This window comes from Colletotrichum karsti, assembly GCF_011947395.1.
Source record: "Colletotrichum karsti strain CkLH20 chromosome Unknown Scaffold1, whole genome shotgun sequence".
Classification (NCBI taxonomy): Eukaryota; Fungi; Ascomycota; class Sordariomycetes; order Glomerellales; family Glomerellaceae; genus Colletotrichum; species Colletotrichum karsti.
This window is the reverse complement of record NW_024065901.1, coordinates 1,250,220-1,269,171: the sequence shown is the minus strand read 5'-3', so window position 1 is coordinate 1,269,171 and position 18,952 is coordinate 1,250,220. Positions and strand designations below refer to the sequence as shown.

The 18,952-nt window shown below is 53.2% G+C and overlaps 3 protein-coding genes across 3 annotated transcripts; 1 reads left to right on the top strand and 2 right to left on the bottom strand.

Moving 5' to 3' along the window:
• Positions 1-79: 79 nt before the first annotated feature.
• CkaCkLH20_00286 (pectinesterase) lies at positions 80-2,187 on the bottom strand (the record flags this gene model as incomplete). The annotated part of the gene is made up of 3 exons (XM_038883006.1): positions 80-480; positions 547-685; positions 739-2,187. The coding sequence occupies 3 exons, from the start codon at positions 2,185-2,187 to the stop codon at positions 80-82; spliced, it is 1,989 nt and encodes a 662-aa protein (XP_038751711.1).
• Positions 2,188-3,885: 1,698 nt separating this feature from the next.
• Positions 3,886-5,587, bottom strand: CkaCkLH20_00285 (major facilitator superfamily transporter; the record flags this gene model as incomplete). Its single annotated transcript, XM_038883005.1, has 3 exons — positions 3,886-4,203; positions 4,271-5,011; positions 5,096-5,587. 3 exons carry the CDS (start codon positions 5,585-5,587, stop codon positions 3,886-3,888), a joined length of 1,551 nt encoding a protein of 516 aa, XP_038751710.1.
• Positions 5,588-16,026: 10,439 nt separating this feature from the next.
• CkaCkLH20_00284 (spx domain-containing protein) lies at positions 16,027-17,580 on the top strand (the record flags this gene model as incomplete). The annotated part of the gene is made up of 4 exons (XM_038883004.1): positions 16,027-16,078; positions 16,161-16,361; positions 16,423-16,616; positions 16,672-17,580. 4 exons carry the CDS (start codon positions 16,027-16,029, stop codon positions 17,578-17,580), a joined length of 1,356 nt encoding a protein of 451 aa, XP_038751709.1.
• Between the last annotated feature and the right edge of the window lie 1,372 nt (positions 17,581-18,952).

Here is an 18,952-nt window from a genome sequence, read left to right as displayed (position 1 = left end):
TGCTCATGCAATTTCAATTCTCAAGATTGCAGAGATGCAATGGGGTATCTTTAGTGTCTCGACGATTTTTGACCGCCACTTAGGCAGCGCAGATGCTGGCCTGGCGGCCAGCACCCTTGGAAACGATGCTGGGAACGTCGTTGGCAGCGTCGACCTTGTAGTCGTAGAACTTCTTGGGGTCGAAGACGGTGCCGGCGTTCTTAGCGGTGGTGCCGGTGGTGCTCTTGAAGACGTTGCCGGTGGCGCTGAGCTTGGCGGTGCTGTCGGCCTGGATGGGGTTCTTGACCTTCTCGAAGTAGCAGTTCTCCATTCGCATCTCGGTCTTTCCGCGGGCGTAGTGTCCGTACGAGGTCTGACCGACCAGGTAGTTGTTGTAGAGATGAGCGTTCTTGACGTTGTCGACAGACGGGTTGCGCTGCTTAGTCTGGTCGAAGAAGTTGTGGTGGATCGTGATTTGGGTGCTGACGTTGTCGGTCCAGCCTGAGGGAGGAAAAACGGGTTAGTTATTGCACCGGGATAAGTGAGTGAAGAACGTTGGGAACTTACCAATACCGAAGGCCTTGTTGTGGTTGCGGAGGATGGTCCAGGAGACGGTCAAGAAAGTGGTGTCCTTGCGGCTGTCGATGAGACCGTCACCGCCCTTCTCCAGGTGGACGTGGTCGATCCAGATGTTGGTGCAGTTGTCCTATACGTGGGTTAGCATTTGTTCTGTTGTCGAGAAGCTTCAAGTTATCTCACCATCTGGATACCGTCGAAGTCCTGGGTCTTGCCCTCATCATCACCCTCAACGTAAGTGTTACCGATCTTGATGTTGCGGAAGATGATGTTCTTCTGGTTCTGAACGTTGAAGCCACCCTGGTCGATCTCGGCAGTGGCACCAATACCGACGATAGTCTTGTCAGAAGAAACCTTGACCTCCTTGCCCTTGGGAGTGATAGTGATCTTTCCAGAAACCTTGATGACGACCTTGCCAGAGGCGCCGGCGTACTTCTCGAGGTCGGCCTGGGTCTTGACAACCACAACCTCTCCACCCTTGCCACCAGTGGTACCTCCGTTCAGGGAAGCAAAGCCATCAGGGGTACCGCTGCAGTCATCGGCGGCGGCAGCAACAGCAGCAGGTGTAGCAGCAGCCTTGAGAACGGTAGAGAGTGTGGTAGGAGCAGCCTTGGCCACGGCATCAGCGGCGACGGCAGGAGCAGACACCTCAGCAGAGACAGCGACAGCAGCCTTGGCGCCGCTGGTGTAAGCGGAGTCAATCCACGAAGTTGAGCCAAGGACATCACCGATCTTGACAGCAGCACTCAGCTTCTTGGAGAAGCTAGCACGAGTGCCGCTAGCTCCCTTGCCGGTGTTGGCGTATTCGCTGTACTCGACGTTGTCGGTCGGGTTGGAACCCCACTTGGACCATCCAGCAGAGTTGACAACGGAGCCGAGGTTGCTGTTCTGGAAGACGACGCGGGCGAAAGTGCGCCAGGGGCGGCCGAGGAAGGTCTGGCCATCACCAACGCCAGACAAGGCCTTGACGGTGGCCTTGTTGATGACGTACCAGGACGGGTTGCTTGCGGAGTCACGGCCGGAGGCGGTGATGTAGCCCTTGCCGCTGATGGCGAGCGTGCAGGACTCGAACCAGGCAATGGCCTTCTGGCCGAAGATGAAGTCGGTGGCACCCTCGATGTAGGAGCCGTGGAAGTAGTGCTTGCCCTGGTTGGAGAGGACGGTGTCCTGGTAGCCCTTGGCCTGGATGCCGTAGTAGCCCTGCTGGTTTCCGTAGGCGCTCAGGGCAATGGCCTGGACACCCTTGCCGCGAGAGTTGACGATGTTGATGTTGTAGACCTTGAGGTTATCGTTCTTAGCGCGGAGGGTACCGGAAGCATCGTTGCTGCCGGCCTTGTCAGCGCCGAGGCTGTTGGTGAGAGTGACGGTGTTCTTTGAGTAGTCCTTGTCATCCGGAGTGCTTCCGTAGATGGTCAGAGCACCAACGGAGGCCGGGATAAGGACCTGCTCGTTGTAGGTACCGGGCTGGATGAAAATGACACTGCCGGACTTGGCGGCGTCAACGGCCTTCTGGATGGTGGTGTACTGAGCGCCCTTGCCGACAACAAGAGCGCCAGATGGGGGAGACGTCCGGGCCGCGCCAAAGGCGCCGGCCACCAGGGACGTCAGCAAAAGAACGGAGGAGGTGAGCATGGTTGCTTAGCTGGAAGATCGGATGATAGAAAAGAATGAAAGATGTTCTCAGAACATAACGAGTGAAGAGGAGGACGTAAGGAATGGAAGTGGACTTGACGAACGAGCAACAACGAACAGAAGGTGAGAGTTACTTGTAAGGTGACTGGGAATACCTTCTCATTATCTATCAATTCGCGTCGCGTGGTTCCCGCGGACCATTGTCAACGGACATTCGAGAAGCCCTCCGAAAGGAGGTGAGCCGTGTCTTGGCGAACGATTGATCCCCAAATCGATCCAATGTCAAGCTCATTCTTCCTCATGTTACTTGGCATCTCCAGCCCTGACGTTTCAATAAGCTCAATCCAGCTCTAGTCTGGCTACCGAAAGACTCAAGACCGGACGAGCAAGCCATAGGGTAGATTGAAAAACAACTTTATTCGCAACAACACGATGTGCACGATGCAAGGGTCCTGAGATCCGTCTACGGAAATTGCACGTCTTTGGTGAGAGCTTCAGGGGAAGCTAGCGGTTTTGCTCATTTTTCCGAGACCACAGCCACACGGTTACCGCCTGTTCAGGTCTGTTCATCAGTCCCGAACTCCCCGGATGGTCTAGAGGCCTCTTCCCTCTCGATTTCTGTTTGGTGGACTCATTTTGACAAGTATCCACCTCCCCAATTCGAAGCGCCTAGACACTCTCATGCAGGGGTGCATAAGCAAGCATATAGCTAGTTCGGTGGGCCTGTTTCCTGTTTAGAGGGCTCTCCCCAAGCTCTTGGTTCTCAGATCTGGTGGAAAAGTGGTCCAAAAACGAGGGGAAATCGTCCTTTGGTGGATGAATTCTGCTCACCACGTTGCGGGCGTGATCATGTTGGATGGTTCCATATCCCGTATTCAATGCCAAGCGTGAGGTTGTCGAGGGAGCCTGACTGTGTTACCGTTTAACAGCACAGAGTCAGTGAGCGCGAACGAGCAGACATCCAGTAGGGTGCCAATGAATATTGAATACTACATTGACGGACTGTGTGTCCGATGGCCACATCTGGGCGTGCGTGATCCACCACGAAGGCCCAGCATCGTTGCTACTCTGCTCAACTTGGTCCATGTTCTCGTCATCGTTGGCAGGAGTTCCCGAAAGCGAGTTGGAAGGTTCCTCAAATCTTTATGGTTAGTAGTGAACAACGTCAACGGCACAATTGGTGTGCCACATCTCCTGTGTTGAGTTCAGACGAAGCAAACGTCAGAACAGCTGAAGGTAGGCGATCCTCGTATTCCTCCTTCTCGAGAGACCTGTCGCAGAGACCCTAGCACGTACTGAACAGCACTGCTCGTCGATCGGGGGTTGAAATTAACATGAAACGGCTCACATGACACACAATCTCATCGCGGGAACGATCACTCATCCGAACTTCTCATTGGCGCACCAAGAACATCCTCTTCCTGCTTGAAGTTTGTGATTGGCCCCAATTACTGAAACGACCATGTGAAATGAGATCGCGAGTAAAGTGAAGAATTGATGATGGCGGCTATTTCATGAATCAAGACTTAACGCTAGGCTCAACCAAGCGGCAGTCACCCGGCACCCGTGTCTAATGAAACCCAACCCATGCGCGCTGCAAACCGAATGCGGTATTCTTAACCATAATGCCCAGTCGGCATGGCAATTCTTGCCAACTCCCATCTCTACTGTCACCATCAATATCCTGGGCCCGATATTTCAGATGAGATATCTGATAAAGACAGCCCATGCGCTGGCAATGATGGCAATCAACAACCCGAAAGTAAGAGTCGTGAACCACTTCTTCGACGTGCGCTTGGTCAAGGGATCGGTTTGTCTGTCCACGATCTGGGCCTCTCTAGCCTCTCTTTGTTTTCTCGTCATGGTCATCCCCTTGCCCAAGAACTTGTAGTCGATGAAGATGTACGACACCCCGAGACAGAAGGCCCAAGCTTTGATGGCGATGGCCACGATGAGCACCTTTGAGTAGCCGTTGTTTTCGGTTCCATCTTGCAGGACGCCGAAGACGACATCCATCTGACATGTGGTAGTTAGCAATGAATTGTGTGCAGTGTATGATCCAGGGCAACGATGCCACACTTACGATAGTAGAGCCAGAGTTGTTAAACGCCCGCCACACTCCGAACGCTGTCCCGATCTTAGCTTGATCAGCCACCAGCAACGGAATGCAAATCTGCAACGGCATGGAGTTTATCACACCCGCAAGACTCGAGAATACCAGGGCTGCCGTTGGATGCACGTTGGTGAAGCCAAGCATCGAGCATGCGATGATCCAAAGGATGGGGGCCGTAGCCACGTAGTGGAAACGATGACCATACTTATCGATAGCCAGACCGAGGAACGGGCTCAGAACAATAGGCAGAATCTTCTGTGCCGTAGACAGATATCCAGCAACCTCTTCGGTATACCCTTTCATGAAGATAATGTCCGCCGAGCTAGTGCTGAATCCGCCCGCGGCACCGCTTTGGAGAAGCTGCGTTGCCGGCAACATGAGGTACGCCCAGGGAAGCGTGAAAAGAACACCAAAAGAGAACTTTCTACGGCTCGACATGCCTTGCTTCTCGGCAATAGCGCGGGCTCGGCCTGAAGTCAGACGGAAGTGCGGGGGGACGACGAGACGCTCGAAGCAGACATATGCAATGTTGACCAACAGGGAGAATGCGCAAAAGCACACCGGGATCCAGAAGGTCCAGGCGTATGAGCCCGTTCCGTCTCGGATTGGGATGGCCACCATGCCGGACACCAGACTGACGGTGTTGGCGATGGCGCTTTCGAGTCCAAAAGCGAAGGCCAGGCCGGAAGCTCCGAACCAGTGGTAGAAGAACTGTCGAATGAAGTCAGCGATCCATGGTTACGATACATGGTCCACTCCAAGTCCCATGCTTTTGAATAACGATTCTCAGCGCACCTTTTGCGTCGCCGAATCAAGGACCGCAATCCCGAATCCCATAAGCACATGCCCGGAGACTAGCACCCTCCACAGCCCCACCTGTACTCCGGCCGCCGCAACTACGGAGCCGACGAGAATGACCGCCGTACAGCACAACGTCACCATGTTTGGGCCCCACCAGTCCAGGATCAAACCACCGATAATGGGGAAGATCGTGTTGACGAAAGCGTCCGCGCTGCTGATGACGCCAAATTGGGCATTGCTGATGTCGAGTTCATTCCGCAGGGTGTTCTTGAGCGGGCCGAGTGCCGAACCGGTCCAGGTGTGCCCGATTGGCAGGGAGACAACGCAGACTAGAGCTATCCATTTGTAAGACCAGGGAATATTCGTCAGAATCTGATCATCGTCATCCCGTTGAGCATTGATCTCGGAGTTGTCGTCATTGGCGTCCAAGTCCAGCGGCTTTTCTGCGTCCGTTGTGAGGACTGGCGACTTCGGAATGTCACCCATGACGAAGACTACGTGAGCATCAGAGACAAGAGGGACAGTTCTAGAAAAGCGTAACAGCGCTGAATTGTGATTTTATTGCAACGACTGGCCCGCATCAGTAGACGAATGCCAGAAATTGCTCGGGCAGAAGGCCGGACATTGCTGCTTCGCCCCAACCTCCAAATCTTATCTGATTCATCTGATTTGCTGATTATTGATCTGATAAAATGTCGCACCCCATCATGGTGCTCTAGTGTGCCTGCAAAACCATTCTCGACCGCTGTCTACGAGGCTTGGCGGCTGTTGTCGTACCCATATCACTGCTTGGCATTCAACATTTGATCCTCTCAGGCTTGGCGAAAGCTGCTCATTGTCCGTATTGACCGACTTATTTCCCGGCTCCATTCAACGGCTGGAGCGTCTGGTCTTAGAGAAGCCCAATAAGTGACAGGGGCTCACAATTTTGCCCAAGTAACTCATCTCTATGACGGAGAACTGTATGACTGAGAAGGCCACGGAGGATGATGTACGAAGTTTTGTTGCTCCACTCAGTCACGACAACAGACGACTTCTGTCAACTCTCATTGAAACAACGACAACGGGAGTACTCTAAAATCGCTCAATTTCCTGTCCCGCGAGCGAGACTTTTTGATCAATTGCGTCTATAGTGACGATGGGAGATGAAGGTAGTACGGTCAAGATATTGATTCTTCCCTTTGAGTCAAATTGCTTACTTCATAGCGGATTGCATGCCAGAAAACCTATGCTTATACAACTTCTCAGAGCTCTTTTCTATTTTCTAATTCCAAGAAGTTTAGCTCGCATCTAGTATTACACGTGCTATGTATCCGACGTTCGCACTGACATCAAATCCACCGTTGACGACCTAGAAACCGTGGAAGATATGCGTTATAAGGGGATTCTCCTTTCTTAAACCGACACACTCTTCTCAGCAAGTTAGGAGGCAAATCTACATCTGCGTCGCTTTGGTTGCCTCGGCTCACTTCTACAGCCATCGCCGGTTCTCGTGACCTGCGATTAACTGTCATGCGCTTCAGAACCCTTGAAATATGTTCATCGTTCTAGTATTTGGCCACGAATCAGCTTATGGAGATGACGAGATATACTAGTATGGGGGAGATCGAAGGCAATGAACTCGCAGGCGAATTCGCATGGAGCACTCGCATTGAGATCAGCCCAAGTCTTTTCCGACAGAGAACATTATAGTAAGCTACAACCGCTGCGTTACCATGGCGGTGCATGGCCACTAGCAAGCTGGCTGAAGAAAAAGACCGGTGTATACCTGAAAGATCACGGTGGGGCTCTGAAGCTACTCAGGACTCCAAAGCCATTTACAAACTTCAGAGGTAAACGACCCAGCGTAGTTGCGGAAAGACTGCTCCGACTTCTGCTTCTCAGCATCTATATATGTATATATATATAGCCATGGGAAACATAGCCATAATGATCTGGTGGTCCTCGACATGAAGCTGAAAGTTTGTTTGGCTGAAACTAAATTTACCCAGCCTTCTTAAACCAACGTAAATACGTAGCTTGCAGCTCACGGCCCTGTTACTCGCAAAGCAGAAGTTTTCTTTCGAACTAAGTTCTGAATAAAGGTGAGAGAATACACTACCTATGACGAAACCGGACACCAAAACAGGAAAGTAGCAAAGTTTGGGCCACGGATTGTGTCAGAGATGTGAAAACATGGGCTCAACCAGAAATCATCGTATACCCGGCAGCTTTAGAACGGATAATCGAGAATTTGAGATAATCCAACATACCGGAAGATACAATGACCTCTCTGCTACCTACACATTGCACGATAGGCCGGATATATACACAATAGCATGCGCTTTCACGAAGACAAGTGCACTAGACAACACTCCTCGTGCAGATTGTCTATCCCCTTACCGCCCCTAGGGAAACTTCACGTCTATAAGTTGACTCGTCTGCTGTCACCAGTAGACATTATAGACAAATCATGGCGTTCTTGTCTTTTGAACCCTCTTCAAAATGGGTATGATGTCTAGTTATGAGACCAAGCTTTTGTAACACACGCTATGCTGGACAAACTCACGAAGCGAAGCGACGACCGCGAGAATAAGCCCGCCAGACGCAGAAGAATATTCCAAGAGAGACGCCAGACAAAACTGTTGAAAAGAGAAACCGTATTAAAACCAGTAGTCTGGGATGTACTCTTTGAAGCTTTTCAATCGGGACCAGAGACATTTCCGTTCGTGTTCCGACACCATTACCAAACTCAGGTACGGATTCCGCATACAGGAAGATCTGCGAGTGGATTCATTGTTGCTTCCAGGTTTACAAATTGTCGAAAATATCTCCCCTAATAAATAACTTGCGGATTGCGCATGAAGTCCCAGCATGGGATCAAAGACGCCGTCGTTCCCGAGCTACGCATCCAAATTGCAAAGCATCTTCGGGGCCACCATGAAGAGTTCATGTTCGCAAAACAGAAGGGACTCACAAACACTTTACGGATTTAGGTGAGGGGAACTGCCAATACGACAGAAGACATCACCAGAAACCATCGAGATAGGTCCACTATCATCCCAGTCTCACCAAACAAGTGCCCTAGGCCAAACCAATGCCCGAATCTAGATATATAACACCTCCGCTCGTACCGCAATAGCCGTTTTGTAGCACAGATCAAACTCGGGTCAGGTAGTCCTGCCATGCAAGGTGGTGAAAGCCATGGAACCCAAGAAAGCACAATGGCAAGCCAAGAACTCTTGCTCGTGGGCAATCCGGAGGACCAAGTGCCGGAGTAGCTGGAGCTATGTTCGCTGTCCTGAATAACCCCAAAACGACGACGATGAAGAAAGATGAACGGCGCAGCTTCAATACCAACTGCTCACTTGTACCCCAATAAAGGTGATACGCCCACATATCGGCAGAGGCCCAGCACTCGACTCTTGCTTGCCCTTGAACATTTCAGCATGAATTATGCCCGTGTCCCGAACCGAGATCTTTCGCGACACCGGCTCTTTGGATCCTTATATCGATCCCACCGCTCCTATATATACACGGCGTAGCATGCTACATGTGAGTGCTCGGGGATATGTCGTGGGACAGCCTCAGCTAGCATCCGCTGAGGTATATAAATTGAGAATTGAGCAGAAGAACCTCAAACAGCCAGCACGACGTTATCGTGTTCAAAGTCTCGCATGGTTTGTGTAGAGAAACCTTTCATCCCGTGGATGTAGCCTGGGAGCCAGACGAACATGAACAAGAAACCAAGAGCTCCTTTCATTTTCTATCTATTCACGTAGGAATATACAAAGCGAGCCGCCGGAGGAGGGAGATCGCGGCCGGGCGAACATGTCTTAGTCTCGAATGACCCTAGCCGACTTCTTCGAAACTTGATACCCAGATATCGGCAGACGGAGGCAAGGCCAGTGCCATCAAATTCGACTCAGGATATGATTCCATCATTAGTCTAGATAACATGTTTGCATATCGCTTTTCGAGAGACGAGTGCGATGCTTTTATAAGTACATCTTCGAATCCTCCAGTGCTTCACGAGCTTCACAGCTGGACGTTGGCTGCTGCTTACTCTACGTACAGCCAGCGAACTAACTTGTGCGCTATTAGATCCATGAGAAAGCCGTTGTGCTGAGCGATGGCGATGGCCATCAAGCAGAGAAATGTGACACAGCCATACCAGGTCACCGAGATGCGCGAAACCGCCCCTTTCCCGACCCCTCTCATCCAAAGCATCCCAATCAGGCTATACGGCACGCGAGCAACATGCAGAACCTCACTGCCGCGCATGGCGTACCAAATGCCGAACATCGACGAGCTGCATATTCAACCGAACCCAAAGCCACGCCAACTCCGTAGCCCGGGTGCCTGGAAACAAAGCACACATCCTTCAATCCTCCTGTCTCTTCTCTCCTCCCTCCTCAGCGGCCGCCCGCCCTGTTTCCTCACCCGCTACCCCTCGCCCCTCGCCATCCCCCTCCGTCTTTTTCCCCGGCGGGCTAAACTATTCTTGGCGTCGGTGTAGGCGTCGAAATGCAGGCTGGCCCGGATGATGTCCTGCGTCCCCCCACACCATCCCAACACAACAGTATGGACCGTATACCGACCACAACCCGAGTTTTAATTTTTCCTTCTGCTGATCGGAGGCAACGACGAAGGGAACTTCAGTCGGACGCGCGGGCCGCGTACGAATGCAGAGCGGGGTGACGTCCCCCAAAAACATAGGGCCCCAAACCCACCACCAAGGGCAGAGAAAGCTCATCATCCAGTGTCAAGGGTACTCCAGCCGTCGATACCCAGAACCGGCCCGAGAACACCGGCCAGCCGGACCCACTCCGTACGGGACCCACCCTTCCATCCAGTGTTGCCTTGGCATGGGCTCCCGCGCTTGGCGTTGGAGGGACCTACCTCTCTTGCGCCGACGACAACTGAACGACTCCTTGTTAAGGTTTGATAGACGTATAGCGTAACGACAACCTTTCGGACGTAAAGAAGTGATCTCGGAATACGAGGTTGAGTGATGGAGTTTACACTTTTCTCACTTGCAGAGACTCGGGCCTCGAGCTGAACGACGCGAGCTGCATCGTTCGATGATCTCCGAGATTTTGGGGAGCGCAGTTAAAGATTCGTTGGAGCGTCCTCCGTACAAGCATCGCGGGACCCGAAGATTCCAGTTTGCATACTGTGTCTGCTGAAGTCCTTCCCAGAATGGAAATGGTCTTCAATGCGGCAAACGTATGTCGTTCATCGAGATCTAGCTGATTTCGGCAGGTGAAACCACCAAAGGTTGATCATCGAAAGACCTGACCCCCGGTTGACATGTTCGATCATTGCTGCATGGTCTTGGTGCTGAAGAACTGCTAGGCCGGGAGATGGCATACAGCAGCGGCTACAACAGACGGGAGGATGTTGGCCGATGTGGGGTGAGGACTACATAGGTCGTCATTCGCGAGTGCCAACCAACCATGTAACGCGCGACTTTCCTAGGTCGGTGACAGATTGGTTCTGTATTGATGCCATTCCACAGAATCATTGACCGCGCGGTCTTCGTCCGGAAGCACCTACGGTAGGTGGCTGCGGCATTGTTGCGACCCCGCTGTAAGTCACGGCCACCAGACTGTGAATAGCGTTCTCGGCTGACTCCCAGAGCAAAAGAATGCCCCGTTGACCCCGGTTTCAGCAAAACTTGACCCCGTGGATTCGACCCAACTACAGCAACTGGCCGTCTGAGCAACGAGTTGCTGCGGGGCACCGGGAACAACCCGCTGATAAAGCTCAGAAGTCCGTCTAGCTTGGGGGCTGGACCGTTGTGAGCGGGTCGTCATGGGAAAACGTTGGTGGGTATTCAGCTTTCATCGATCAGCCTCCGATGTTTACTAGGTTTCCTTTTGCAACAGGAATCAGAATTTTCTTCCTGGAGGATCCTTCCGCGGAAAAACGGCTCGCCCTCGTTGCTTTTTTGACCATTGATACGTGTTGGGCACGCGAGCAAATGCCTTTTCGAGCGGCCGACTGTGTTCCATCGGCGCGTTATTGGTGTATGATGTCCGGCGGCCCCCGAATTGTGGGCCGCCCGGGAGGTGTCTCGGTGACGGATTCGGAATAGAGTCGCGTGCTTGCTGTCGAAATTCCCGGCGAGTGGGACTTTGGGGCGATTCCCCCCTCCGAGGTTCCAACCCGTCTCTGTGCTGACTCCGCCGAGGCTGGTATGACTGCAATTACACTATCCGTACAGTCGAGATTCTACCCGCGACAGGGTCTCGAAATCTGTGCGGATGTGGCTCCGTGTTGGGCAAGGGTATTTTGCATCGCAGGTCGACGCAGTCTCCTTTCCATCTTTCCCGTCTCAGGCGTGATGGTGGGGTTATTTGGGGTCTTCATAAACGAAATCGTCTCCATTTCCACATGCACACTTCGCGAGAGCCCTGGAAACGTTACATGAACACTGCCCGGAAGGCTAGGTGCTGCATGTTCTTTCGACATCGGTTCCGAAGGTCGGTGCCAGATCCTCGAATGCCACCGTCCTGCAGACAATCCGCAAGTGCAGACAACGGAAGGGAACATGTGGTCTTTTGCCGCTCCAATCCGACGAGAAGACCCCAGCGCGGGCGTTTGAGAGCTGAGAGCGTAAGCGAGTACAAACTGATATGTCTGAGACCCCAAAAACTCCTCTACCGAACGCCGTTACCTGCTTCAATCAGTGCATTTTGCAGTAAGATATTGCACCAATACGATTGATTACACTGCAGTCGAGCCGTGGCTTGGCGATCTTGCTTGTCTTGACGGCAAGACTCAATAGTGACCTATCGGTAGCAAACCGCCACAGTGGGCGAGATGTTGGAAATTCCATGGCTACCTCATGCCTAATGATGCACGTCTGCGGCGACTTTGCGTACGAGAGCTGGGATGCAAAGACGATCCAGGCCAATAGATCTCTTGATTTGGGCACGTGGGATATACGACAGCCAGCATTTGTTGATCCACCCAAACGGCTGCAGCAACAAAGTGGAGTTTTGCATGTAAGCGGCTCACCGCGGGCCATGAGCCGGGAAGCAGGACCCTGGACAGACGAAGCAGGGTGGTCAAGGCGCATCTGGCAACTGATGGCCAACAGCTCCATTGCGATGCATCTCCAGTAGGTGGAGGAAGTGGAGGGAAACGGAGAGAAATGGAGAGAAGCTCGTGGTAGCTTATTCGCTGCTGACTGACAATCTGATACTGAGGAATGTTAGTGAATGTGATTTGGTAAATGAGAAGCCAGCCAATCAATGTTTACAGAATCCTTACTCAGCAGGCAAGCTGGTCTTCAAGCTCTCTCGCCGCCGGCGTTTGGTTGGCCATTCTGAGACTCGGCTTAGGTATCGGGTCTGTCCGCTCTGAGAACCGATTCGTATCCGAACCACGGTGTCGGTGTGCTGAGTGATGGGCCTGTTCTGGGTATCAAAACCGAGAGGTTGAATGCGGCGGAGGCAGATGTTGGGATTCAAGAAAGACTCGTACCCAACTCCGCTAAACTCTATAGGGAAGGGATGCATTCGAGCAATGATTGGTCGGATTGAAAAGTCCAGAAGGGCAGGCGCAAAGACGGCACCGAATGATGGCCAAGGTGCATGTCAGTAAAGGCGTTGGACCAGCGTGCCGTGCGGTAGCACGAATCCAGGCATCTCGATCAACGACTGGCTGGCATGGTGTCGCATGGCATGTAAAGCGTCCCTCATTGCATGGGCTTTCGATCAAGAGTCGACCAGCCAGCCAGCGGACAGGAATTTGCGGGGTGACACAAAGTCTATCTTGTCGCCATAGGCAGTGCGACAGCCAGTTGTCAAATGAAGCAAGTGAGCATGTGCTCGCTGACTGAGGCGAGTTAGGTTCTTCCGCTTACGGAGGAGCGGGCAGCAGGTTGGAATCTTATCCGTGCCTGGTCTCGTTTGCGCCGGGATGCGATGCGCCAGGCCGGGCTTTGGCGTGCCGGTGAACTGGGGCCGAGGCCGCGAACGACTGAGCCAGGCGCTTTCTAAAGCTCAAACTCTGTCATGTCGCAATGTACTATGTAGTAGTAGTAGTGGTGTAGCTCTGCGTGTGCGCGTGTCGCATGCAAGCGAAGAGACAAGGTTATGTTGAGGTGGTGAATGCACCGACGAGCCCGAACAAGCGCGGGAGGATGGTAGTCAATCACCCGATGATTTCAAGGTGACTTTGGCAGATAGGATAAACAGGCCAGACCGCAAGTCGCGGGCGAAGTCGAAGGTATCCATAATGGAAGAGAGGCATCTGCTCGGTTAGAAAGGCATGCAGATGATGGCAGCGGCCTCGCCTCAAACCTGCCGAGTCCGAGTGACAAGAGGCGGGACGTACGCAGTATGGTAACACGGCTTCTGCTGCCACGCACCACTCGTTGTTCAGCTCAGGTTGAGCTTGAGCTTCTGCTGGCACCGAAGAGGGTAACCGAGAAGGCCATCGTGATGTGAAGCTGCATTGTGAGTGGTCCCCTTGCCCCTGTCACGCTAGAGCAGAAAAGATGCTCAGAAACAGAGATTTCCTGGTTTCCACCGGCCATTCCGCTCGGATAGAATGGCGAGAGGAAGTACGACGTGCAGAGTGGTTTTGGTTGATGCCTTCTTTGGCGTACGAGTGAAAGTGAGAGGAAGGAATATCTTCGGGTCTCTGATCCAAAATTGACGTCGTTTCGTTGATGTTGTAGGGGAGTTGGAGACGAAGAGACGTGAAGGGAAGGAATGGCCGAGATGAGCAAGAATTGCCTAACATGAAGGGGGTGGGGAGAGGGACAGAGCCGTGGGCTGGAGGAGGGGAGGAGGGGACATGGAAGGCACGGGGGTCACGTCCCGTATCGCAGGGCAGCAGCGAACTGGAGCCTCCTTCCCCTTCCCTGACACACGCACACACACGTCGCCGAGAGGAGGAAAGAGTGGAGATGCCATGCCTGTCACCACTCGCACTTGCCTTGCACTTGCTTGCAGTTGCAGCAGGCGGAGTATTTGCAGGGCAGGTGCGAAACACCATTCAGAGCAGCCGAAGAGACCCTTCAATTCTTCACCTTATCCGCCCATGATTGTAAATATGTACTGCAACTGCAACTGCAACGTCAAGGGTAACGGCCATCTCACAATCCGTGCCAATCCATACGCAATCCGTCTTTCTGCCCACTTCAACATGAGATAGATGCCCATGCGCAGTGTACGATACCTTCGCGTGATAATGATACAAGTCTTGGCACCCCTTGCCATGCTGTGCGTTGCGTTGGGCATCTCTCTGGCGACGATGATTTAACGAGTGGACTTTCGCACTTTCGCATTTGGAAAAGGAGGGTCCCTGAAGGAATTCGACCCCGGGTCCGAAGTGGGCATCGTTGGGTCGCTCATCCACCAGCGCCCGGTGTCATCCACGTCTTCCTCCTCCATGAATGAACGTTTCGCTCCAACATTGTACCCATCGCCATATTGCCAGCGTGCTAACGCCCTGCGAGCGGGTACCTCAGGTCGAGAGATGGCTCGGCACGGCGCTACCTTACCTCTAGGCTCGAGCGAAGTCGGTGATAAGGAAGGAACACACGGAAGGTTTGTTTTTGATGCGTACAGAGTGCAGCTACAGAGTACCTACTTCGGCGTGCTTGGCCAAGATTTGCAACGTGTGGCACCTACCGGCGTCATAGAGACGAGGGGTTGCAGCACTTGCTTCACCTACAAATGCTGCTGCGAGCCAAGACGTAGCTTCCAAGGCCTCCAAGGGTTTGAGAACCGGCATGCAGCAGTCGTAGCCGTAGCCGTAGCCGTAGCCGCTACAGACAGCCATCTTTTTTTTTCTATCTACCTTCCGTCTTCAAGAGATTTTGGTTGGGTGAGGGAAGACGCAGATAGGGACCACACCAACAGGAGTTTTTGTTTTTATTTGCTGCTCAACACCCATGGCAAATGCCAATTGTCCAGTCGGGTGCAAGCGGTTGACGTTGGAAACGGCGTATCTTGCCTGCGGAACGGATGTAGAAAGGCACCTACCTACCTGCCTGAAAAATTTGGCAAGGTACCTTCCAAGATTCCATGTTGTTAGTCTTTTTACTTCTGGAACGGCTTTTCACTTCCAGCGTCCAGAATTCAGCGGAAGCAGCTTGTTAGTTCGCCTTTCGCCTGGTGGCTTTCTAAATACCTTAGGTAGCTACCCAAGGAAACGTGAGGTATCGACGCCCATGCCGTATCTGAGGTGCTTAAGGTATCTCAGGAAGGTATCGCATGTCACCCAGACATCCAGACCAGGTCAGGATTCTCTCGGCCTGATCCATGGCACTTGAGAAGCAATACCCATGCAACCGGACCCTTCACTGCCTCTCGCGCCCCCCTCCACCCAGTCCACGCTTGCACTCACCTCCCCTCTCCATCTCATCGGATCCCTGTTGTCCTTTTTTTGTCATGGAAGGGGCCCCAGTTCGCCGTCCTGGCCACTAGCCGTGTCTTTTCTCCAATCTCTCCAATCCCCAGGCATTAGTCTTCATTGTATTTAGACTTTGGCCCTTCTTAAAGTACTACCTAGCCCGCGGCTCATTACTACCAGCTTTTCTTTCCCCGAAAACTCATCAATTCGAGTCAGATACCCTTCCGACGGCCTCCTCTGGAATCGTTGCACATTATCTCATCCTCACTTCACAACCTGCTGTGATCTGTTTTTCTCAGACCTTGCGCAGCCGCCTCGAATTGACCGGCCGAGTGTGTCATTGCGTCATCCTCAAAGACAGCCGACCCCGGCCCCTTATCTCTGCCACTTCCAGCCCAGTCCAGGTCCCAGGTCCCAATCCTCTGGCACTACCGATACCAAATCGACTAAATACGAGCCGTCCGCGCCGTCACCCCAACACTTCACCCGAGCGCACACACGCTTTCTCTCGACCTACAACCCACGCATTTGGTGACGATCCCTCGACTGAGAGGAAACACCTTAGGGATATGAAATACGGCGAACAACTCGAGCAGGAGTCTGTTCCAGAATGGAGTCTACGTACGCCGCCCCATCCGCGAGGCCCGCTGAGCTGCCCAATTGGCATGTGATGGACCGCCCGACTGACTAGAACCTTCTGCAGATAACGTCGACTACAATTCCCTAAAGCACGAGATCAAAGTCCACACAAGTCGCGACCAGGCCACGGCCATTGCCATTCCTGGCCACCAAGATGCCGCCCTCAAGAGGTTCGAGGACAATCTCTACAACGAGCTCTGTCAGCAACATGACCGTGTCGACCTGTTCGTGACGAGTAAGGCGGACGAGATACAGCGACGCATGCGTGAGTTGCTCTGATAGCACGCGACAAGATAGGGAGCACAATTGGCTAATCTGGGATGCAGAACACATCTCCGATCAGGTCCAGAAGCTGGTTGTCAAATGCGCCGAGGACGGAGACCAGGTTTCACTAAAGAGGCACCGCCGATTCGCCAAATACGAAAGGGACCTGCTGCGCTGTGGCGAGGATATCCTCGCTCTCGCCCGCTTTATCAACGCCCAGATTGTCGCCTTCCGCAAGATCACAAAGAAGTACAAGGTATGATACCCCGTCTCACAATGCGCCTTATCTATCCCGCTGACAATGAGTCAAGAAATGGACAGGGTCACCCACGCTCGGCGCGCGGTTTCGCGAGAACGTACTGGCCAACCCCAAGAGTTTCACCCGCCGAGATTTCAACCAACTTCAAACCCGCTACGAAGAACTTCTCAACACTCTTCGCACTTCCGTCCCTCAATTGAGCGAGCCCAGTTCGCCCTCATCTGACGAGCAGAACATGTCCCGCCGAGGCTCCGCCAACGACTTCTTCACGCCGTTGCCGCCCGCGCGGCAACCACTTCGTCAACAACCCCAGCCGCAGCAGCACTACTGGAACGAGTACGACGACGGCAGCGAGAACGGAGGCGCCGAGGAGGAGTATGCCATTTACATCAACCCCGATGACGATTTGAGCTTCCCAGGCTTGGACTCGATGCGCGCCATTCTCGCGGCACCCTTTCGCCATGCCAGAACGTGGTTCTCAAAGAGAGAGTCGGGGGAAAGTCAGCGACTGTTGGGCAACGGCCCCCTACTCGAGAGCTACGGTGGCATCTCGCCCCTCGGCACCGATACCGACGACGAATACGCAAGCTCCGACGGCATCCCGAACTCAGGTTATGCCGCGCACTACGCTGCGCTACCTAGTATCAACGAGCAGCATGTCAGGTTGTACCGCGAGCGTGTACTCTTCTGGAGTACCATCGGCTGCTTTGCCATGTCCTTCCTCCTTCTCCTCGTCGCCGGCGTCCTGATCACAACTGGCCGCCACAAGCTCCGCGTCGAGGTTGATGCCGGCGTCACAGTCGGCGTCGTCTCTTCGCTCTTCAGCGCATGCATGGCCCTGGGCATGACAATCTACCGTCGCGAGCCCATCGGTGTATGGCAAACTGTGGCCGTCTACAGCAGCTTCCTTGCAGCGTGCATACTCAACGGCATGCTCCTAATACTCGTGGTAGGGAACTAGGGATCATTGCAAACCCGATGAACCACCACCCCCGACTCTTGTTTTGTTTATTCAGTCGGTTCTTCTACGGCTTTCCTATGTCTCATTGCATTGGCGGCGGGGTGCCCGAAAAGGGGGGGTAGCCTTTTGAATTTTGTGGGACTGCGCAGGCGCCATGGGTGAGGAATTTGACACAAATTTCCCATTGGCGTTTTTCTACGTTTCTGTTGTTTTCCAAACAAATACCGGCCAGCATCACTGCTTGTTTTTTTCTTACACTGGATACCACACCCATTAGAACGGGAACAATCATCGCCCACGAAAGATTTCATGGCTAGTAGTACGGATAGATGCTAACTAGTACCAAAATTGAAAACCAAAAAATTTCCAAAGCATTCCTCGCTGTCTTTGTCGCCGTAACTTGACCACTCTGCCGTCCCACTCTGCCGGCCGGCCGTAATCACTGACTAGGACAACTCGGAAAATAGATTGGCTCTTACTTAATGACATTTCACCTCAGGGAAGGGGATCGCCGCCATCCGGGTCGTCTACCCGGGTTCCGCCCAACGGACGGACAACCTCTCCCCAGCTACGTGATATTTTCTTTCTTCTGTCTTGCAGGCTATATTCCAGGTTGGCGCGCGAGAGGCGCGGCCATGTGCTCTCACCTGCAAAGAAGAGCAACAGAGGCTTCACAGAGTCTCAAGCACAAGGCAGACCCAAGACAGACCGACGTCGGGGGGATGGCCTTCGGGGTGCATCGTACGAGGCCGTAAGACTCGAGGGCCATCTCGGACACAGAAATCATGACTTCCGGGCGCACGAACTACGTTGATTGCGGGGTTGGGCTTTCGTCAACAGTTACACGGGCACGAGCACAGCAAAATGAGGGAGAGACGAGACTCGAAGAAACCGAAACCGGGGTGCAGCGAAGTGACGGTCCAAGCCGTTTGACGCGCAGGATGCTTAATTAATTGTTTTTTTTTCCCCTTGCCCGTCCGAGCTTGTAAAACTGGGTTATCTCCATTTCCGGTTTTTGTGAGGAAGCTGCGAGAAAGAGCTTCGACCTCACCGCTTGCTTGCCTTGATCGTGAACTTCATTTGGGAGGCCCGTCACCTTGCAGGCTCAGTTCTCGACCTTTGACCTCCTTTCACGAGCAACTGGTGTTCCGATGCTGGTGTTCCGTTTCGACGCGCGGGAGTCCGTCCGTTGGTCATCTGAGTGACCCTGCGTCCGGTTGCGAAACCGAGCCTCCTTCATGAGCATCGGCGACCGGAGATACTCAGAAGCCGCACAAAGATTGAAGTTTACTACTTTTTGGCTCTCGGTGGTGCGTTCCGGAGGCTTTCCTTCGACCGTTGAGGCGACGAAGCGCGGAAAGGAGTTTGGTTT